Source organism: Stigmatopora argus, chromosome 4, assembly GCF_051989625.1.
Source record: "Stigmatopora argus isolate UIUO_Sarg chromosome 4, RoL_Sarg_1.0, whole genome shotgun sequence".
NCBI lineage: Eukaryota > Metazoa > Chordata > Actinopteri > Syngnathiformes > Syngnathidae > Stigmatopora > Stigmatopora argus.
Genome location: NC_135390.1, coordinates 8,504,712 through 8,527,818, shown reverse-complemented (window position 1 = coordinate 8,527,818; position 23,107 = coordinate 8,504,712). Strand labels below are relative to the sequence as shown.

At 39.4% G+C, this 23,107-nt stretch overlaps 2 protein-coding genes and 2 long non-coding RNA genes across 4 annotated transcripts in view; 3 read left to right on the top strand and 1 right to left on the bottom strand.

Moving 5' to 3' along the window:
* LOC144073533 (uncharacterized) overlaps window positions 1-5,741 on the top strand; it is a 29,724-nt gene extending 23,983 nt beyond the window's left edge. The window contains exons 2-3 of the long non-coding RNA XR_013300091.1: window positions 845-1,051; window positions 5,427-5,741. This is a non-coding gene — a long non-coding RNA (uncharacterized LOC144073533). The remainder of the gene's footprint in view (window positions 1-844; window positions 1,052-5,426) is intronic.
* Window positions 5,742-6,929: 1,188 nt separating this feature from the next.
* On the top strand, window positions 6,930-16,635 carry LOC144073021 (catenin beta-1). Its single transcript, XM_077598521.1, has 17 exons — window positions 6,930-7,096; window positions 11,290-11,341; window positions 11,593-11,820; window positions 11,907-12,160; window positions 12,250-12,488; window positions 12,847-13,048; window positions 13,128-13,272; window positions 13,389-13,492; window positions 13,609-13,743; window positions 13,854-14,057; window positions 14,170-14,328; window positions 14,420-14,539; window positions 14,614-14,764; window positions 14,888-15,009; window positions 15,089-15,149; window positions 15,412-15,662; window positions 15,890-16,635. The coding sequence occupies exons 2-16, from the start codon at window positions 11,329-11,331 to the stop codon at window positions 15,624-15,626; spliced, it is 2,352 nt and encodes a 783-aa protein (XP_077454647.1). The 5' UTR covers window positions 6,930-7,096; window positions 11,290-11,328; the 3' UTR covers window positions 15,627-15,662; window positions 15,890-16,635.
* Window positions 16,636-17,907: 1,272 nt separating this feature from the next.
* ulk4 (unc-51 like kinase 4) overlaps window positions 17,908-23,107 on the bottom strand; it is a 72,739-nt gene continuing 67,539 nt past the window's right edge. Inside the window, exon 37 of the mRNA XM_077599753.1 lies at window positions 17,908-18,292. Coding sequence (XP_077455879.1) covers window positions 18,229-18,292 — 64 coding nt within the window. The 3' untranslated portion in view covers window positions 17,908-18,228. The remainder of the gene's footprint in view (window positions 18,293-23,107) is intronic.
* Window positions 21,186-22,043, top strand: LOC144073695 (uncharacterized). The gene is made up of 3 exons (XR_013300152.1): window positions 21,186-21,235; window positions 21,636-21,703; window positions 21,792-22,043. It is a non-coding gene; the product is annotated as an uncharacterized LOC144073695 (long non-coding RNA).

Sequence of the window (23,107 nt, the reverse complement as noted above, 5' to 3'; positions counted from 1 at the left end):
TATTTTATTGTTTATATAGTGTGTAATTTAAATGTATTAACAAGCATATCCTTAATGCCACAATTAAAAAAAACATGAACATTACAATAAAACAAATTATTATTGGCTATGTCATTTAAAATTAAGAATTGTTATATATTTCAAAGCTTTCAAGACTTTTGGACATTGTTCTTATATTAAATCTCTGTGATTCTGTTAGTAAGTTATGTAAGTTATGAGGTTGTTTCCACAGGGCAGTATGTAAAAGTATAATCATCAAAGTTTAATTAATAAAATAAGCAATTTCTTATAACATGGTTATGAAATGCACAATATCATTTTAAATGTTTGGGACTAAAAATGCTGTGTGTGAGCAAGATGAGATGACGTCATAGTGATGAGCAGAATAATAAGTCATCTGCAGGGTGTTCGTTGTAAAAGTGATGAAAATGGTCTCTAAATTTAGATGTGACTGACTTTAATAAGCATCTATTGACCATAATCCATCAGATGAATGACTTTTAGAGGCGTTAAACCGCTAAACTCTAATATCACTCCATGTGGAGTTGAACATGACATCGTAATGAAATATCAGGGAGCTGTTTGGTAGCTTAAAGGGACCACCACATTTTCCCACTGAAGACTCTGATTATTAACAGTCATCATAAAATTTGCGACAATGAATATATTTAAATCTAAAAACCTGTAAGGTGCTTTTGCTTTGTAGCATATGGAGGACAAAATAAACTCAGTTTACCTCATTTTGTCAGTGTGTTTGCATCACAAAATTCTTAATTGTATTTTTATTAATATTGTTATTATTTTATTTTTATTAATGATCATTAATTGTATTACTGTTTTTCAGTTCATTCTCTACATGAGACCCACAGCTTCTTCTACTGCGAGAAGCCTATGCGGTGAATCTCGCCTCTCTTGAACCGATGGAAGACATTTACCATGGCAACGACTAATGCAGTATAGATGCAAGAACTCAGCCTTGTCTGGCACTGCAATAACACAGGATTCATTGAAACTAGGTGAACTGCATCGGGGCTGTTGTTTTAAATCACCAGTAAGAGAACATTTGATATCTAGCATGTTCACATTGTTCTGCAGATGGGGTATTATTCATTGTATTTGTTCAATGCTTCAACATCTGCCGAAGTCTCTAGATCTTTAGTATATGGCCTGGTGGATTATAGAACCACTTCATTTCTATTTTTTTTAACCTTGCAAAGTCAACAGCATTGTCTTTTATTGTTTCCCATATCAGCCCATAGTTCTCAATTGACATAATCCCTCCGGGTCAAATGGAATTCTTGCACGTCCCCCAGAGAACTTCGGTTTCTAAAATCTGTTTCCTGCTCCACACGCTGGATTACAACGAGACCTCTTTCAAATGTCACACCTGGCTGGCGATTATTGTCCTTTAGAGGGAATCCAGATTTAGCACGGTTTATTGTCAAAGGTTCGGGTTACTTTATTGTAGCTGTAGGTACAAATTTTACAGGCATCAATTCAGGTGTAATCCAAAAACCACAAAATGAATGTAAAAGAGCCAGCCTGTTCATTTGTAAAACAAATAACTTGATAACAACATTTCACATTCTATCATCGTTTTTTTAAAGTGCAAAATAAACAAGACGGAGCAATTGGAATCCTTTTCTTATGTAGATTTTTAATGCTTGCAACAACAAAAAAACAGCACTATTTAATTTTCAGAAAAAAACTGGATTTTGTTCTACTGGTGAAAGGTGTAAAGTTTAAGGATGCAACTTTGTCTTGATAAAAAAAGAAATATCACAAATTAAGGCATTTAGTGATGTTTAATTTAATGAGTTTTTTTATTTCTACAAAGTTAAGGCCCTTTATTTCGGTTTGACACAAACATTCCTTCAAGGTGCTACCCGGACATTCTACTATGGTGGCTGTGAGTGCACATATGTTTTGTCTGCCCCTATCTATAGCGGTGTCCAGCCCCTCTCTTTCACTGTTAGAGAAAAGAACCACACCCCTTGGTGCCTTGGCTTAGGCATGTGTGTGGTGTTCTGGTCTCCTGGGATTTAGGGATTTGTTTTTATCATTCACATGCTTGAAGTATGACTGTGACAGTCATGGTAAAAACAAATGAATAAAAAATAAAAATATGAAAACCACCACAATAAATGCCTTGTTCAGAGTACCAGCCTAAAAATAGATTTTTCTCGTCTCCATCTTATTCTGTTGGATTTTATGAAGTCGTCCAAAGTCCAATTTGTCAGGTGCATGCCGAACCAATGGGATACCCCCACCCAAAAGACAACATAAAAAACTGACACGACCTTTTGGCACAGTGCCAACACAGTTTAGGACCCACAATAATAACGTGTAAAAGAACCAAATAATTTTACTTTCAAATGCAGCTTTTTCGAGGCTATCCAAAGTCTTACAGCATGTTAAATAACACAGTGCAGACAGGGGCACATGTATATATGATTTAATCAATGAATCAAGTTTGCCTGCAGCGTAAAAAAAGGTCAGAATTGCCTGTGATTGATTGCCATCCAGTCTAAAGTGTAGTCCATTCCGTTTTTTTTGGTCGAAAAGGATCGGTCAGTCATAGTGCTAGGCCACATGGCTGAGATTTGTATCACAAATATAAGTCAGAAAGACTTCATACTGCTCATTTGAAATGTTCGGTTTCATATCTAAAGAGCAATTGGTCCAACTATGAAAAAAAGTACACTAACGGTAAAATACTCACACGTTTACATCCAGAATACTCAACTGTACTTAGTTGTAACATGCCTTTGGTAAAATGATACTCCACAGCACCCTTTGTGTATATTTAATGCTTCCAAGTTTTGTCATAAAACACTCCTGCTGAGTACGTTCCCACTATCATCTGACGCTGCTTGCTACTGTTGTACTTAAATCGATAGAAAACAGAGATAGTCAAACAAATGAGTCGTATTTCCCGACTTTCTGGGACAATAACCCTGCATAGTTTGGAAACTTCATTGGTTGCTGACTCTGGTCAGTTCAATTTGTGATTCAAGACTTTACCCATCATCTCAAAACTGTGATATACCGGGTAATGACATTGCCTTATCTTCTTGGATGTCTTAAAAAAAAAGTGAATGCTGATGAAATTAATAACACATAAAATGCTTCTTTCACTACGTTTTTTGCACTGAAAAGTAGTCTTTGAATGTTTAGAAAGATTAAATCACTTGAATAAGGAAAATCAATAAAATGTAATGAGGGATTGATTACTAAACAGTTTTAAAACTGGCGATAATCTGATGGAAGTGAGTCAAAATCATTCAGCCAGTTGCATTGTTTTTTTTAAGTACCATGCAAAACATGTTTAAAAATGACTTAGAATACAATTCACAATGACGCTAATTGAAACGCTGATTATTGATGTATTAAGTAGGGTTCCTCTTCATGTTTTTCGCCAATAAACCTGCCAGTCTCATCTTGCGTTACTTAGAGAGGGCTTGCGACTCACCCCTTTGTTGCTGTCGCTGGACCATGACGCTCTGTGGAGCAGCAAAAGCTAATCATCCTTCATTCATCCTGTGCAGGTCTAAGAAGAAAACAAGATGATAGTGAAAGAGAATAACGGTTATCCTTGTAACAAAGTTTTCTACTAATGTGCGTATGTTTTTTTTCTTTTTCGTATTCTTGCCCTTATTGGGTGGTTCAATAACGAATCCTCTTGACATCAACTGCCAAACTAAAAAACAAAAACTGAACAAATAACTGAGAAGTGCCATAGTTTTTTTTGTTCGGCACACTAACATCACATTTGTATATCGTACACTTCGTAAAAGCTGATGTCGCTTAATGACGCTGTCATCATAGTGTGTGGATTAGAATAAGGAAACTGAAGGATAAGTAGACACCCAATTCAACAAATTAGAAGGGAATGTTTCGCAATAATGTGAGACAGTCCAAAAGATAACAAAGAAGTCTGTGATTTCTGATTGGTTAGAGTGCAGTCGAGGGTGGGGAAAGTGTAAGGAGGATGATAATGAAATGATGTAGAGAAATTATTCTATTTGTTTTTGTTTTTTATAAGCCACATTAAATGTTCCTTATCCTAAAAATAGGTTGTTTATCAGCCACTGACAAAATAGACAGTGTGATTGTCCATATTTTTAGTGTAACAGTCGGACATTCAGTGAATAAGTCGACAGCTGGCACGAGGATTCAGATTGTTTATCACTCAAGGTTATTGGTTGGCATTTCAGATGGGCATGCAGACATTTTTGTTGCAAATGGATTTGCATATTTTGCAAGTCAATGTAATGCCAATTAAGTTTTTGGTAAACTATTTCCACACTCTTGCTTCCTGTGCAGCCGTCCAAACACCTGTTGAATTCAGCAAGGCGTCTGTGTTGTTGAAGCCAAAATGTGTTTAGGGATTATTCGACTTGAAGCAGTAATCTTCCATTGCAACATGGTAAAACCCATGTGTCTACCAATTGGTCCAAACTACAGTACCAACACAATACAAAGTAAAATGTAAAAAAAAGTAGCTCGCCTTGTACTGCAGAACGGAAGTGTCTCATGGAAGCTTTGAACAGGTTACAGATTAATGTGCCCCGTTAATGGCAAAAATAAAATAAAAAAACTTGCAACTGTGACATTAATTTTCCAATGAAGAATTGGCAGACATACTTATTGATGATATACAATGACACAGAAGTCAGTTGAAGAAAATTATGAATTATGAGATGCTTTAGTTGGCTTTGTATCAGTCAAAACCAAATTTGTCACCGTTTTGCAGTTTACAGTACATGTACAGTGTAGAATTACATGCTGTGTTAAAAAAGTCACATGAAAAATCATTGTAACTTTTGGTGTGTATTTATGTATACCCAAATGTCTTGAAAAAAAAGATGAAGAAAAAGATAGCATGTTAGCGACAACAAAGGATGTCACTTTACATGCATCAGAAGAAATCTAGCACATGACCTGATTTTCAAAACCACCACATACGCAGAAAAATATAAATTGACAAAGCAAGATTAATGTACATGTATGGGATCAAACTCCTACGTATCATTAGTGCAACTTCAATTTGGACTTGCCCATAAACAAACAAAACAAACAAAACTAAAACGCTGCAACTGACTAATGATCTCCACATAAAAGAAACCTTTTCAAATTAATATATTACATCTGTCTGACAGTTGATACATTTTGTGATGAAACCTTCACTCTTCTTTTAACATGTCCCAAATAGGCATGGGTGGTTTTATTTTACGTTATTTACAGAATTTCTGTTTACTCTCGTAGATAAAAATTAATGAATAAATGACCCACATGCACATTCATCTCTTCAACTTGCTGAAAATTACTTTAACAATAAGCTTCTACCACATCAAATGATTGCCATGCTCCCCAAGCAGATAACTACTGGTTAATTGGAGATTACTTTTTTTTCCTTTCCACAGGTGTTAGGGTGAACGTTTGCTCTTGCCCCTGGTCGATAGGGTACCCCACCACACGCCTAAAGTCAATTGCATCAGATCCTCTTCAACTGTGAACTTAAACGAGGAATGGCACAACAGAACATTGGTGGAATAAACACAATTTTGCCATATTTACCTTCTGTTTTTCTCTTTGGAGAATTAGACACAATCCTGCAGAATGTGCTTTATCCCTGGCGTTGGTTTGCTGTTGTGACCTCTTCTATTCATTGTCTGGTTGTTTGTTTTCTTCTGAAATTTAACCTCTATTTATATAGTAGTATAGTGACTTACATTGAATTTGAGACCCCTATAAAACACCCCATTAACCATACGTATTGCCACATCAAATATGGCGAATGAACAGGCAAGAGTATAGCCACTCTTGTCTTGATACTAAAATTGCAATTGTTTTAATGGCAGAGGTTCCAAAATATGTTAGGTTGTTTTTTTAATTTATTGTATTGTTAATAAATTGCATAATCTTGTAAAATTTAGTTTATGATCGATCGCAGAATGTGGAATTTACCTACTAGCTTACCTGCGTGAAGCAGACTGAATGAGGGCCTCATTTATATTTGATTGGCACACCTTGCTGTTCTCCCTTTCCTGAATGCATCAAAAAGATCAAACTTGAATAATTTACCTAAATTCCGCACATTCCTGCATATTACCTTGCTCAACAAGGCTGTTTCGGTCATCTCATACTATAGCTTGATATTTAGGTAAACATTTCTTCCATGGAAAACTATTGAAACAGAGAATAGTACCAAAATATACTGTGATTTGGTGATATTATGATTGGTATATTACAGAGACAAAGTTTGGGCTCTCTTTTTTTATTTTTTTATTTGTTTAATTGTGTATTGACCAAGAAGGCAGTCCCTTTAAATGACAAATAACAGATAAAAGATTTTTTCGAAGTAGTATTCCAGACAGGAATTTTCTCAACCCCAATTTCGCAATTTCCCTGAAATCCAACATATATTGTCATCGACATTAGTCTTTAATTTATTTGTGCAATATTGTTTTAAAGGTTCTGTAATCACTATAAACAGGAGTGATTTACAACTAGTATTTTGCTTTAACAACTATATAAGGTTGCAAACAAGAGCTCTTTCATCTTTAATTAAAAGAAAGACTGTTTAAAAAAATAAAAATAGACAAAAGGGTAGAAAAAGTCCTTTTCCGTTTGATTTTTAGAAGGAAATCACGCCCCCTCCGCCCTCAATCTGCCGGAACTTGTTTTAATTTTGTATTCATACGCGTCTAAAAGAAAGTCATTTTGTTTGTTTCCATCAATAGTTGGTGTGATTTAAAAAAAAAAGGTTGGTTTCTATATTGTTTATACATGGAACTTATGGTCGTGTGGTGCGCGGATAAAGCTAAAGAATTATACATCTTGGGTTCTATTTTATCCAAGGGAACTCCAAGATACACAGCCATCATAGGGCGTTCTGCGGTCTATATATAACTGCCGCCATCTTACATTTTCCAGTCGGCTCACTTCCGGACCAGACGTGACATACTGACTTCGGAGTGAGCGGAGGGGGGCCACGCTGATTTTTCGGCGTCACTTTTTCCTCGAGTTTTTACAGATTTAATTTTTTTGACTCCTGAATTCAACTAGAAGGATTTGCTGCGCATTTACACAGGTAGGTTCCCCCTTTAACTACATTGATTATGTCTTATTTTTCCTGAAAGCCTACCGGATTCGAGCCGGGTATTGACAACGAGCACTTCTGCTATTTTCACGGCTTATGCTAGGGGCATAAAATACGGGCACCACGTTGGGGGGATAATGGCTAGTTATCAACGCAACTGTTGTTTAAATGATTAGAATTTAACACTGGGAAACTGAATCTCGATTGAATTTCGTCGAAGCGTTGGTTTCGGTGGTTGGGAGTAGTGGGGGGCAGCCAGCGTTAAACACATTTACTGTTGGAACGGTTCCCCTTTAGTGACTCATCATTTCAGGACTTTTGTATTTTTTTTAAAAGAATGCTTATACAACCGAATGCTTGGCTCGTAATCCATTCCGTAACATACATTATTCGAGCTGTGCGTGGGCAGGTCTTCGACTTCATTCTTCACGTCGTAACAAAGTTAACAAACAGAAGTTTCAGCAAACATTTGCTGGAATGTTTATTTCACCGATAACGCCGCACCTTTGAACGGGGAGTCGTTTTTAACAGAAAGAAAACATGTAGTGGACACTGTCGAAGTTTACACACGATGAATGGCGGTGTGTTTTCGTGTCGATTTGGAAACAAAGCCCCCCACATTCCTCTCGGTCGTTGTTGCTTTTGGGAAGAAGACGAGGTGGAGCCTGAGTGTGAAATTTGAGTCGGGGGTGTTGGAGCAACTGAGCCGGGCCAGCCCGCAGCTGTGGCAGAGGGGCGGCCAAAGTTACCGATTGCGGCTTTTCCCCTCATGTTATTCCCTTCAGTTTTGTCCCGATGTGAGGAATCGCGTTTTGCCACATTTTGACATGAAATATGCGACTTTTGCCGTGCAAAATTTTGTTGGCTGGTTTAAAATGATAATGAAATGGCCCTGTGATGACCGTCTAAAAACGACCTGGTCGTTAATGGATGAAGCCCCTCTGATTTGTTTTTTCTTTCTGTGAAACGTAACCAAGAAAATCCCTTTGATGTAATTGTCTTTCATCATCACGGGTACAATTTCTTCAGTCTATCATTAAGGGCCGTTGGCTCAGTTAGAAGGTTCCTCATGGGTAGCCATTGACATAATAGACAACTAGATATCCTGTTTACTTTCAGCTACTTTGATGCATTACCACCGACAACACTGAAACTAAGGAAACATCAAGAATCCAGTGAAAATTGGACGTGTAACGCTGTCAATGAAATTGAAATATGATCTTTTCAACACCAGGCATCAAATAGATTTGACCTCTTTCCAAGCAGTGGATGAGTCAACGTATGGAGACTTGATTTTAAATACTGACGTGTAAGCTAACTGCAGTTTACGTTAGAGAATCCCTGAGAAATATCCTCTTTTTATTAAATATATTTTGACTTGCCCTTTTATGAGCCAAGTGACTATTTTCGGCAATTGAAAAAAATAACATCACGAAGACCTGGTGTCCGTATACGTCAACATCACATTTTGAGTCAATAGGGTGACCATATGTACTGTCCCTTTATTAAATAAATCAAACGCAAACAATGTTAACATCTGGTATACAATTGTGGCCTATTTGACCCGAAATATAGGGTTTATATAATCGGATTCCAGGTCGCAATTACATACATATTATAATAATCATTATTTGTGTTTAATGACTAAGGATCTATAAATATATATGTCAATGACATGTTAATAAAACCCCAAATTACTGCAACTCAAATGAATAAAAAAAGAAATACACTGTGAATAAGTCTAAAGTTGGTCATGATGAAATTTTAAGTGCATTTACACGGTAAGGACTGAATGTAAATGCTCATCTTTCAGTGCCTTTGGCGACTTTGGACGTCCGTTTTGACTAGGGAGGCCGAAGGCGATAAAACGCTTGCAGCCTCTTCCAGTCAAAACGGATTGGATGTCGTGTCGACGGACACAACCAATGGGTTGAATGACCTAAAATACTTAAGTGTGTGTAGTTTTCCTTGGTAATATTTTTATAATATTGGTAAGAGAATTGATGTAGTCTGTAGTTTTCTCCAAGGCATCCTTTACGCCGCACTGGAAACAGACAGACGGCTACCTTATGGTGCAGAGACTGGAGCCATTGAGCGCATTGTATAGTAAGATGGAAGCCAGCAGTGAGCCTGCTGACCCTGCACATTGCTTTGACAACACTCGGGGCACTGCTCTGACCTATTGCACATCCCTCAAATGCAACATTTTGAATAACTATGACACCAGATTTAAAAACGAACAAATACATTTTTTTTCATAGCAACGTTACTTGGCTCTGCTAACAATCACAATATTTAGATAACATATAGAATTGCACTATTACCCCCCCACAAGATCAGCGTGACTGGTAATTCTGCCTTGATAGATAAGTAATAAGATAAGTATCCCTATTTGGCAGGATACTTTCGCAGTCAATTTTTGTCTGCATTTTTATAAATTTAAACATCCAATGATCATAATGCATGCCTAGGTCTTTTTAAACATAAATGTGCAACTGAGATACCCTCTAGTAATCAAACTCTCTTGTGGTGTTTTATGACTTCAAGTCTAGACCAGGCACTGAATTCTTGACCCCACATCTGGCTTCAAAGAAACCCCCATTCAGTTTTCGTTGGAACTTCTAGCTTGTACTGCCTTGCCTTGGTTCATGGTTTAAGCTGCTGCTTGTTTGCTGTCAATTGAAGACTAGGCCTTATTTTTTGGCTTGTCTTTCAAAGCCAAATGCAAAGATCCACCACTTTTCCACCAGTGTGAATGATGTGCTTTGATTTGTATGAAGTCTTGTGTTGCACATATGGCTCCCATTAAAAAGAGAGTTTGGGTTACGAGAGCTCCGGCTTCTCAAGCTTGAGAGGGTGGCGTGTGAACAGTGAATTAGAATTGGGTTTTTGTGGGATAAAATAGCATGCCAGCATCCTGAGTCAAAATTGTTTTAGTATTGCAGCTAAATAATGGTCCTGTTAGTACGTGAGGAAAAATATAGATGCTGACTCTTTTGTTGTATTGGCACTAATATAATGACAGCAGTGCATTATTTATCATTTCCATTTTTGTTTAGAAGATATAAGTTATGTCCGAAAAAACAAACAGACTCGGAAACCGTGCAAACTAGAAATGTATATGTAGTATTTGTGGAAAAACTGCCTCTATAATTTGATATCCCAACATTCACAGGCTAAGTAAAACCAAATGAGGCGTTAAGGCTTTTTTTGTGAATAAATACATTTTTTAGTTTGAGACTGCATTTTTTTTTAAATACAGAAATCCCACATCCAAAAGAAATCAATGAAATTGAATTGGGCCAATAGATTTTTAATGCCCCATTTTTATGGAAAAAAAAACATGATGGTTTTATCCAATTTGAATGTAGAGTTAATGAATTGACTATTAAGGGAAAGTACGTAAACCTTTATCAAACTGATGTGGAACCTGCACCAGACTACACAAAGTGCCACATTTAGTCCAACAGCTATCTGCCCAGTTTTTTGTTCTTATTTTCAAACAATAATTATTGGTACGAGTTATTGTACTCATCTGGACATTGGTTGTGTTCAAACAGCTTCACAGTCAACTGGATGTTAACGAAACCAGAGAGGTCCACTATTTCCCTTTTGCTAAAACAATTGGAGCCATTTTGAATCAGACTTCATGGTGTCAAGTTACTACTTGAGTTCTGGAAACTTTCCGGGGATGAATCCCCTCCCTTGGAGCTAATATGGTGTTTTTTTTTTGGTTGCTGAGACATTGTTCGTGCTTGATATTTGATCATACGATTCCACTTAAAGGTTTAAAATGCTTGTTTTCAGCATTAACTTCGAGAGTGTCCTGTCTGCTTTAAAGTGTGGTGGAGGAATGTGTACGCCCTTTCTCTCCCTCTGCTTATTTTACTTCCACAGAGTGCGCCACTTCCCACTCTTCCTCACATAAGTACTACCTAACTGCCATTTTTGATGTTGGCCTTGAATGTGAACTGCTATTTACTTGGGCGGATTTCACACAAGGCTAAAGCCAAAGGTTAAAATGGGAAGATGGCACTGCGTTTTAAGGAAGGACCAGTACAGCGATCACATTTGCACTAGTTGGGCTTTTCATAGTTGTTGTGGGTGTAATCATGAACAATGTGCTAGGAAGGAAAGGAAGTGAGAGGTCATGAAGGCTGATGGTGTTTTCCTTCGTCTTTCAGATCAGGAAGCTGTGACGGCCGTGGTTTGAGGAAAGGAACATGGCTTCCCAGGGTAAGTTTTAACTTTATCGTGTCTCATTTACACATTCACCCACAATACCTTTATCAATAAATCACCCCTAGTGCTCTTTTTTTTCTACGTTGCTTTCTCAACAAAAAAACCTCAGCCATAGAATCGGGCTTCTCTCCATTCTGGTGTTGCCTTTTGGTTGGATTTAAAAAGATTAACATGGATTACCAAAATAGTTTATCTCGTGAATTCCGCTTGTGCCAAATTGCTCATTCCAAGTTGTATCCCGTCAGCTGATTTGATGGAGCTCGACATGGCCATGGAGCCAGACCGTAAGGCAGCAGTCAGCCATTGGCAACAGCAGTCCTACCTGGATTCAGGTATCCATTCAGGGGCCACGACTACAGCTCCCTCCCTCAGTGGGAAAGGCAATCCAGAAGATGAAGATCTGGACAACAACCAGGCCATGTATGAGTGGGAGCAGGGCTTCAACCAGAACTTCTCCCAGGATCAAGTACAAGGTGTGTTCAAGCCCCACCATTGGGCATTTGATTTTTAATTTTATTTTGATGAAAAAAAGAAAAGGACAAACTCTTTTCGGTTTCAGACTTGGATGGCCAGTATGCCATGACCCGTGCCCAGCGTGTGCGTGCAGCAATGTTCCCAGAGACCCTCGAAGAAGGCATGCAAATTCCTTCCACGCAGTACGACACAGCAAATCCTACCAATGTTCAGAGACTAGCGGAACCTTCGCAAATGCTCAAACACGCTGTGGTCAATCTGATCAACTATCAAGACGATGCTGAGCTCGCAACCAGAGCCATACCAGAACTCACCAAACTACTCAACGATGAAGACCAGGTAAGTGATGAGGACCGTTGATGATGCGTTGCACTCCGGGAGCGTCTGCTGTCATTTATGAACAATGTTTATTCTCTCTCTACTCCAAGGTCGTCGTGAATAAAGCAGCAGTGATGGTGCACCAGCTCTCAAAAAAAGAAGCTTCCCGTCACGCCATCATGCGCTCACCCCAGATGGTGTCGGCTATAGTCAGGACAATGCAGAACACAAATGATGTGGAGACGGCACGCTGCACCGCGGGTACCCTTCACAACCTTTCCCATCACAGAGAGGGGCTGTTAGCCATCTTCAAGTCTGGAGGAATCCCAGCCCTAGTCAAGATGCTTGGGTATGTGTGGGAAATGAATAGACTTTTATGCCGAAAGGGCCATTTTGAAATATAAAAGTGCTTAGTGATAGGTGAAAACATTGGTAAGACAATTGGCAGGTATTGTCGTCGCTGGCAAAACAAAAGATATTTGATCAAGGCCGCATAAACATGCGTCGCAGTCCGCTAATTTCTTAGTCCAATGTACTATTTGCGCACACAATAGTGGTACATACAGTTGGTTTGCAATGTGGGAGAAAAGCAAAATTAATTTGCAATTTGCACCCGTCAAACTGTCACCGGCGAGAGGAAAACAACATTTTAATCCCCCCGTTTCCCAGTTGCATTGTAATCCAATAATCCTTTTTGGGCTTTGCAGTTCACCAGTGGACTCTGTCCTGTTTTATGCCATCACCACCCTCCACAACCTCCTCCTGCACCAGGAAGGGGCCAAGATGGCTGTTCGTTTGGCCGGCGGTCTTCAGAAAATGGTGGCCCTGCTTAATAAAACCAATGTAAAGTTCCTCGCCATCACCACAGATTGTCTCCAAATCTTGGCCTATGGAAACCAGGAAAGCAAGGTCAGCTCATGTCCCTACTACTTATTCGGTGAAAATTTCAGATAGATTCAATGGGGGTAAACCCATATGCTTTTCCTAGCTAATAATCCTGGCCAGTGGGGGCCCTCAGGCACTGGTGAACATCATGAGAACTTACACCTATGAGAAGCTGCTGTGGACCACAAGCAGAGTACTCAAAGTCCTGTCAGTCTGCTCCAGTAACAAACCTGCCATTGTCGAAGCAGGTATGTTTGCGCTCAAATGTTGCTTACTCTTAGACAACTAGCCGGTACAGTAAACTGCAGTTCACTTATCATATGATTCTTTTTATTATTTTTTACAATTTTTTTTTTTTGCTCAGGAGGAATGCAAGCTCTTGGACTCCACTTGACTGACCCCAGCCAGAGACTTGTCCAGAACTGTCTGTGGACTCTCAGGAACTTATCAGATGCTGCTACCAAACAGGTGAAGCTCACGTAACAATCATGACATACTTCCCACAGACTACCAATTGGTTAAATTTTGAAAAATGTTGACCTACTCTACTACTTGTCATGCTAACTTGACAATTTGTCTCCCAGGAGGGAATGGAGGGTCTGTTGGGAACCCTGGTCCAGCTCCTCGGTAGTGATGACATTAATGTGGTGACCTGTGCCGCTGGCATCCTGTCAAACCTGACTTGCAACAACTACAAGAACAAGATGATGGTCTGTCAGGTTAGTATTCACACAGTAAAGATTAAGATGATTGCGTTTTGCGGGTCAGGCCTCTTTATATTGTTGACCAAACCCGCTGCACTCCCTCATCTTGTTGTATTTCCGTGTAGGTTGGCGGCATTGAGGCCCTGGTTCGCACCGTGCTCCGGGCTGGAGACAGAGAAGATATCACAGAACCGGCCATCTGCGCCCTGCGTCACCTCACATCACGACACCAGGATGCCGAGATGGCCCAGAATGCAGTCAGGTTGCATTATGGCCTACCTGTTGTCGTCAAATTGCTGCACCCGCCCTCACATTGGCCTCTTATTAAGGTACATCCAAAGGGTGGTCATGGTTGCAGCTAGTGAATGTCACATTTTGTTCAGTGATTTTGTCAAGTTGATGATTAAAAGGTGCCTGACATGTGAGTGTTTCTCCCCTCAGGCTACAGTTGGTTTGATCCGTAACCTGGCGCTATGCCCTGCCAACCATGCTCCTCTGAGGGAGCAGGGAGCCATTCCTCGACTGGTCCAACTGCTGGTCAGAGCACACCAGGACACCCAGAGACGTACCAGCATGGGGGGCACGCAGCAGCAGTTTGTGGTAAGACCCGCACAAATCGCCAGCAAGCAAACGTCAACACCAGCAAGTACAATAGAGCGCTGTGGCTTCATTTACCGCATTGACATTTTAGGAGGGCGTTCGCATGGAGGAAATCGTGGAGGGTTGCACCGGAGCACTTCACATCCTCGCCAGAGACGTCCACAACAGAATAGTCATTCGAGGACTGAACACAATTCCGCTTTTCGTGCAGGTAAAATGCAAAGACTGGCCTTTGGCGCTTATAGCGTGACATGATTTTTGAACATCTTGTCAACCCGTTTGCAGCTTTTGTATTCTCCCATTGAGAACATCCAGCGTGTGGCAGCTGGAGTCCTGTGCGAACTGGCGCAGGACAAGGAGGCCGCCGAGGCCATCGAGGCAGAGGGCGCCACCGCCCCGCTCACCGAGCTGCTGCACAGTCGCAACGAAGGAGTTGGTACGTCCCAAGAAATACTGTAAAAGATAGTTGAGGCCTAATTCATCTCAATTAGGAAAAGATCCATATGGGGAAACATTTGGTATTGTACACGCTGACTTGTCGCCTCGCATATCTTCTCAGCCACATACGCGGCAGCAGTTCTGTTCCGCATGTCGGAGGACAAACCTCAAGACTACAAGAAACGCCTTTCAGTGGAACTCACAAGTTCGCTCTTCAGGACGGAACCGATGGCTTGGAACGAAGTAGGCAGCGCCTCCAGTAATTTCGGTTTAACGTGCGTTTGCTTACAAAATTAAATGTGACCCCCGTGTGTCCCCGCAGACCGCGGAGCTCGGCCTGGATATCGGCGCTCAGGGAGAACCGATGGGCTACAGACAAGACGGTAAGTCGCCCCCGTGCGATTGTTCTCCAAAAGCATGATATTTACTTGGCTGACTAAAAGTCCCAAACACATTGCCTTCATTCGCCAAGAATTTAGTCTAGTGTTTGAGCTCAGTCAGTGGAACAAGCGCCTGTTAATCCTAGGGTGTGTGCGTGTGGTGCTTTTTTTTCCAAGTACGTACTAGCGTGTGGGCGCTTTATTCGTTAACATGCTTCTAACAGCTGCTCTGCTTCCCCCGCCCTCCACATCCCCCCACTACCAGACCCCAGCTATCGGTCCTTCCACTCGGGAGGATACGGCGCAGACTCGATGGGCATGGAGCCCATGATGGACCACGATCTGGCCGGGGGCCACCACCCAGGTCAGGACTACCCTCCGGTGGAGGGGCTTCCTGACCTGGGACACAGCCAGGAATTGATCGAAGGCCTACCACCTGGCGACTCCAACCAACTGGCATGGTTTGACACAGACTTGTAAATACCAAGACCAACATAACTCGACATTTCCTACTAGGTAAGATGGATACTGATCCACTTGTATGCGTGTGTGCGTGTGCGCGCATGTCCTTCTGGAGAACGTGGGCTGGTGGGAATAGATGAACTCATGTAGGCTGCTGCCGCGTGCTCACACTGCATGCCAATTGGTTCGGTGCTTGACGAGTGTGCCGGTGCTCTCCTACTATTGCTGTCTGTTGATGTCATCCTCACCCAGCTCACAATCGCCTTCCTTTGCATTTGCAGCTGTATTATGTGATCTGGATGAACCTGCATCTTGATTCTCCCACATGGAGGAGGCGGGGTTTTAGAAAGTGCCTGACGATGACCCATCCTGTCTATAGGAGCTCCATTGGGACACATTTGAATGACAAAAGTTGGGGTCTGGTTTTAACCAGAGGATGGTCGGTTGACTTGAAATCCTGATGCGACACATGGATTTGATCTCAGTTTGCTTTTGAAACACATTTTTTTTAAATGTAATTTCCATTTTTATCCTTTCTTTTTACTTTTATCCTCTTTAAATCTCTAATGGTACAAAATGCTTTTAGCTTGCTTTTCCCCCCTATTTTCATTGTTCCAAAATTATACCAATTTGCTTTGTTTGCAGTTCCTTGTATTAGTCTCTGTTAGTGTTATTTCTTTTCCACCTTTTTTTTTAAGGGGAAGGTGAGAATGCTCCATCCAATGTACATGACCACATTTTAAATGGTGTCTAAAACACTAAGGTTAAATCAGTTGCATTGTATCATTGTGTAGCTTTTGTATAAAACATTGGAAGTCATGGTCCAAATATCGAGCTATTTTCTTGCTTTAAAGGTGGACACGTAGGTGTCTCTGCTGTTCCAAAGGGGGTGTGACTGACCTGGCCTTGCTGACGGGGGGCTTTTATTGGTCTGTTACTAAATGGGGGTGGGGCTAGACTAGTTGGAGGAGGTGGTTGCTGTAGCCTGCTGTGTTCTGAAACAATAAAATGGACTCATTATTTCAAATGGCTGCATCCTTTTCTTCATGAAATGTACTATATATACATTGTAATATGTTCACAGATATGTACATAGTGCATGGCAATAACCTGTAACATTTTTCAAATAGGTGAAGTGCAAGATTTCTAAAAAGTTAAGACTTTGGTTGTAAATAAATGTACTTACGCATGGATAGTTGGCCATCTAATCTCAATTAAACATGGTGTAAAAGTACCCAAAATGGTCTGTGAGGGGCAGCATGGTGCCACAGCGCATCCAGATTGCTAGAAAATAACTGAAGAAGACGTTCTAGCTGTTTGCTCCTTGTCATTTTACTCTGCTCATTGACTTGGAGTTGCGAAATGACATCCCACCAACCAGTGGTGGACCGTCAAGGCCTGCAAGGCCTTCTATGCTGGGGTTAAAAAATATCTGAATCACAGACTGATGTTAATTATATTTTGTCCATAAATACTTAGCAAATAATTCCAAATTGTCTGTCAGCTTCCTTTCATTGCATTTCACCTGGTTGCTCTGCTTCCAGGTTTGTGTTTTCACCCTTAGGCATCTAACCTATGACAATTCAGCCATTATTTGTTGCCAAGGTCAGAAATCTACCTGGAAGCTTTCACAATCAGTTCTGCAGGCCCCGAGCATAAAATAAGCATCGATAAAACTTGCTTTAACCAATCAGATTTCGAGTTGGCGACACCAACGCCTTCTCGCAGGCGTAGGGATACATCATCGCTTTCGCGAACTACAATTGGCTAGTGATAGTGCTACGAAACTATCTGGAGCGAGCTGCACACGCAAATATACGTATCTTAAATAATATTTCAATTGTATGATATTATTAACTTTTTTTTATGTCTTGCAGCTGTAGCTGCAGTAAAGGTTTTATAGCCATAAAATAGTTATTGAGGGTTGGATTGATTCAGACGTAGCAATACTGAAGACTTCAAAATGGCGGACGAGCCAGGAACCAGTACTGCAGTGAACTCCAGAGCAGCTCAGAAGTGAGGATTTATCGAAGAAAGCCCAGGTAAATTTCTTACACGACAATGCAGCACATTTGGTACGTTGTCATTTGGAGATTTCGAAGCCCCAGTTCTCATTTTAAGAGGGCTTGGGGTTAGGGTTGCATCGACAGTAGGCATAACCACGCCCATATTGTCCCGCCATATTGAATGTGGAAAAGATGGTGGCTTGCTTACTGCGCTCCACAAGGTGGTTTGTCCTCCCAACTCAATGTCCATGTATTTTAGATGACGTAAATTAGTCGTGATTTTTATGGTCTTGATGATTTAAAACAGTGTGTCAGTACACTAATTTTGCAAAATATTGAGTAACATTTTTACTTAGTATTTTACATCAACTCATCTTTATTCCAGGCCATCTTAGTCCATTAAAAGTTTAACATTTGAAACACAAAGAATGCTTCATTGTCATTTTCTGAACAGCTTTATCCTCACTAGGGTCTACTTTACTATTGCGTCTTATAATCTGGTGTGCCTTATATTTGAAACAAATTTTAAAATAGTGTGTCTTATAGTGCGGAAAATATGGTACAAGAAAAGGAACATTTGTTCTTGACTTCCATCTTGGCAAACTGGTCAGCTTTCATTCTTTGATGGCAATCTCTTGAAGAATTTCAACAGCAAGTGGACTCAAATCAACGTGATACCTACAATGTAGGAGGAAGAAAGTGGTGACATATAAAAATATTAGCACAGCAACATCTTTTTCAAAATCACAACAAAAGATGTCAGCACTGGTACGGCAACATTAACTTCAAACATCCAGACTCAATGTTGGCTACAAGAGTGCAATTAGGGTGGGCATTTTCAAAACAGCACAATGGAAGACAAGCTGTGGCATGTCGTGCGGGAAGAGGAAAAAAATGCATCATCCAAATGATGCGTACTCCCGCACAACAATACATTTTTCTACACGATACAGTGATTTTAAGCTATGTTGCTCATAATAGGACAATGTAACTATGATGTACCTCACCATCGTGTAGGATTATGTGGAACCAAGTAGTAAAGAGTTTTCCAAAAATTAAATATGCATAAAAATAAATTAGAGCAAAAAAATACAAACCCCAGTTCCTAATAGAACTTTTATATTGACTATTTAATAATATATATGTTTTGCCGAAAGTTTGGCGACACTCTTTTTCCTTGTCGACGATAATGTCAAATATTTATTCATCTTATTAGACGTGCTTCATAACTGAGCAAAGAATACCCCGAGATTTGGTACAAACGTAAAGCTGGCATGCAAAATGACTTGAATGGCTGGACATCGTAAGGCTTTTTCTTTTTAAAAAAAGTGGTCTATGTAAAGTAAAGCTTTTATTTGTTTAAAAAATAAATACTATGTATATATAGTCAGGCTTTTTTCTTTAAAAATGACCATGTATATTAAGGGTTTTTATTAAAAAATGACCATGTATATTAAGGGTTTTTATTAAAAAATGACCATGTATAGTAAGGCTTTTTTATTTAAAAAAAACGACCATGTACAGTAAAGCCTTTTTCTTAAAAGACGACATAGTATAGTAAGGCTTTTTTTCTTAAAAAATGACAGTATTGTAAGGTTTTTTTCTTAAAAAAAACGACATAGTATTGTAAGGCTTTTTTTTCGTAAAAAACGACATAGTATAGTAAGGCTTTTTTCTTAAAAAACAACATAGTATAGGCTTTTTTCTTTAAAGACGACATAGTATAGTAAGGCTTATTTTCTTTAAAAACGACAGTATAATAAGGCTTTTTTTTCTTTAAAAACGACATAGTATAGTAAGGCTTTTTATTTACAAAAAAGACCATGTATAGTAAGGCTTTTTTCTTAAAAAATGACCATGTATACTAAGGCTTTTTTGTTTAAAAAAGACCATGTATAGTAAGGCTTTTTTTCTTAAAAAAACGACATAGTATAGTAAGGCTTTTTTTCCTAAAAAAAACGACATAGTCTAGTATGGCTTTTTCCCCCTAAAAAAACGACATAGTATAGCATGGCTTTTTTTCTTGAAAAACGACATAGTGGAGGAAGGCTTTTTCCCTAAAAAACGACATAGTATAGTATGGCTTTTCCCCCTAAAAAACGACATAGTATAGTATGGCTTTTTTCCTTTAAAAAACGACATAGTATAGTAAGGCTTTTTTTCTTAAAAAACGACATGGTATAGTATGGCTTTTCCCCCCTAAAAAACGACATAGTATAGCATGGCTTTTTTTCTTGAAAAATGACATAGTAGAGGAAGGCTTTTTCCCTAAAAAACGACATAGTATAGTATGGCTTTCCCCCCTAAAAAACAACATAGTATAGTAAGGCTTTTTTCCTAAAAAACGACATAGTATAGCATGGCTTTTTTTCTTGAAAAACGACATAGTAGAGGAAGCCTTTTTTTCTTAAAAAACGATATTGTATAGTAAGGCTTCTTTTCTTAAAAAACGACATAGTATAGTGAGGCTTTTTTTTCTTTAAAAAATGACATAGCAAGTAAGGCTAAGATTCATTGGGTCAGAACATGAGGTGGGAATCAGGAGTGAGTTCAATTCAACTCTTTGCAATTCTCAAATTGTTTATTGAGGTAATGAAAAGGATAAATACAGCTTCCAACTTTACTGTGGTGCAGTGGCAAAGACAATGGGTCAGAACTTCAGGTGGACTCAAGTTCAAATCAGAAGTGAGTTTGATTCCACTCTTTGCAATTCTCAAATTGTTTATTGAGGTAATGAAAAGGATAAATATAACTTCCAATCACATCATTTCAGAAGACACTGTGGTCCAGTGGCAAGAACAATGGGTTGAAATTGAAGTTGGACACAAGTTCAAATCTGGAGTGAGTTCAAGTCCACTCTTTGCAAATCTCAAATTGTTTATTGAGGTGATGAAAATGATAAATATAACTTCCAATCATCTCATTTCAGAAGTCACTGTGGTCCAGTGGCAAAGACAATGGGTCAGAACTTCAGGTGGACTCAAGTTCAAATCAGAAGTTAGTTTGATTCCACTCTTTGCAATTCTCAAATTGTTTATTGAGGTAATGAAAAGGATAAATATAACTTCCAATCACATCATTTCGGAAGACACTGTGGTCCAGTGGCAAGAACAATGGGTTGAAATTGAAGTTGGACACAAGTTCAAATCTGGAGTGAGTTCAAGTCCACTCTTTGCAAATCTCAAATTGTTTATTGAGATGATGAAAATGATAAATATAACTTCCAATCATCTCATTTCAGAAGTCACTGTGGTCCAGTGGCAAAGACAATGGGTCAGAACTTCAGGTGGACTCAAGTTCAAATCAGAAGTGAGTTTGATTCCACTCTTTGCAATTCTCAAATTGTTTATTGAGGTAATGAAAAGGATAAATATAACTTCCAATCACATCATTTCAGAAGACACTGTGGTCCAGTGGCAAGAACAATGGGTTGAAATTGAAGTTGGACACAAGTTCAAATCTGGAGTGAGTTCAAGTCCACTCTTTGCAAATCTCAAATTGTTTATTGAGGTGATGAAAATGATAAATATAACTTCCAATCATCTCATTTCAGAAGTCACTGTGGTCCAGTGGCAAAGACAATGGGTCAGAACTTCAGGTGGACTCAAGTTCAAATCAGAAGTTAGTTTGATTCCACTCTTTGCAATTCTCAAATTGTTTATTGAGGTAATGAAAAGGATAAATATAACTTCCAATCACATCATTTCGGAAGACACTGTGGTCCAGTGGCAAGAACAATGGGTTGAAATTGAAGTTGGACACAAGTTCAAATCTGGAGTGAGTTCAAGTCCACTCTTTGCAAATCTCAAATTGTTTATTGAGATGATGAAAATGATAAATATAACTTCCAATCATCTCATTTCAGAAGTCACTGTGGTCCAGTGGCAAAGACAATGGGTCAGAACTTCAGGTGGACTCAAGTTCAAATTAGAAGTTAGTTTGATTCCACTCTTTGCAATTCTCAAATTGTTTATTGAGGTAATGAAAAGGATAAATATAACTTCCAATCACATCATTTCAGAAGACACTGTGGTCCAGTGGCAAGAACAATGGGTTGAAATTGAAGTTGGACACAAGTTCAAATCTGGAGTGAGTTCAAGTCCACTCTTTGCAAATCTCAAATGGTTTATTGAGGTGATGAAAATGATAAATATAACTTCCAATCAACTCATTTCAGAAGTCACTGTGGTCCAGTGGCAAAGACAATGGGTCAGACAGACCTCAAGTTAGTGGATTTGACTGCCATGTGGGAAATGGGGTTCGAATCCCGCTCTCGTTTGACTACTCACTACACTAGTAGTTCAGTAAATGGGTAATCCTTTTTTCATTCAAATAAAGACTTAGTCATTTTTTTCAGCAAAACAATATTTCCGGTCAGCCTTTGGCTGACCGGAAGACAGTTGGGAGGGGGGGTTCCTGGTGGTGTTCGACAGTCGGCCTGCGGCCGACTGCCGACACCATACAGTCGTTGACTGGCGACAACGGGACGTGAACCCTCGACACCCACGTCGCAGGCAGGTGACTTACCCACTACACCACGAGGCGGCCCGCCTATACATGATTGGAAGTTATATTTATCCTTTTCATTACCTAAATAAACAATTTGAGAATTGCAAAGAGTGGAATTGAACTCATTCCTGATTTGAACTTGAGTACACCTGAAGTTCTGACCCATTGTCTTTGCCACTGGACCACAGTGACTTCTGAAATGATGTGATTGGAAGTTATATCTATCCTTTTCATTACCTCAATAAACAATTTGAGAATTGCAAAGAGTGGAATTGAACTCATTCCTGATTTGAACTTGAGTCCACCTGAAGTTCTGACCCATTGTCTTTGCCACTGGACCACAGTGACTTCTGAAATGATGTGATTGGAAGTTATATCTATCCTTTTCATTACCTCAATAAACAATTTGAGAATTGCAAAGAGTGGAATTGAACTCATTCCTGATTTGAACTTGAGTCCACCTGAAGTTCTGACCCATTGTCTTTGCCACTGGACCACAGTGACTTCTGAAATGATGTGATTGGAAGTTATAGCTATCCTTTTCATTACCTCAATAAACAATTTGAGAATTGCAAAGAGTGGAATCAAACTCACTTCTGATTTGAACTTGAGTTCACCAGAAGTTCTGACCGTTTGTCTTTGCAACTGGACCACAGTGACTTCTGAAATGAAGTGATTGGAAGTTATATTTATCCTTTTCATTACCTCAATAAACAATTTGTGAATTGCAAAGAGTGGAATTGAACTCACTCCTAATTCCCACCTCAAGTTCTGAACCAATATTTTTGCCACTGGACCACAGCAATAACTAGGAGAGGAATCAGAAGTCAGATTTATTCTCCGACTTTCTTAGCCTTACTATACTATGTTGATTTTTAAAAGAAAAAAGCCTTACTATATACAGACGCTCCCCTACTTACGAACATTTTAACTTACGAACAACGGTACATACGAACATGTCTGCAAATTGCGTTTATGTCGAAA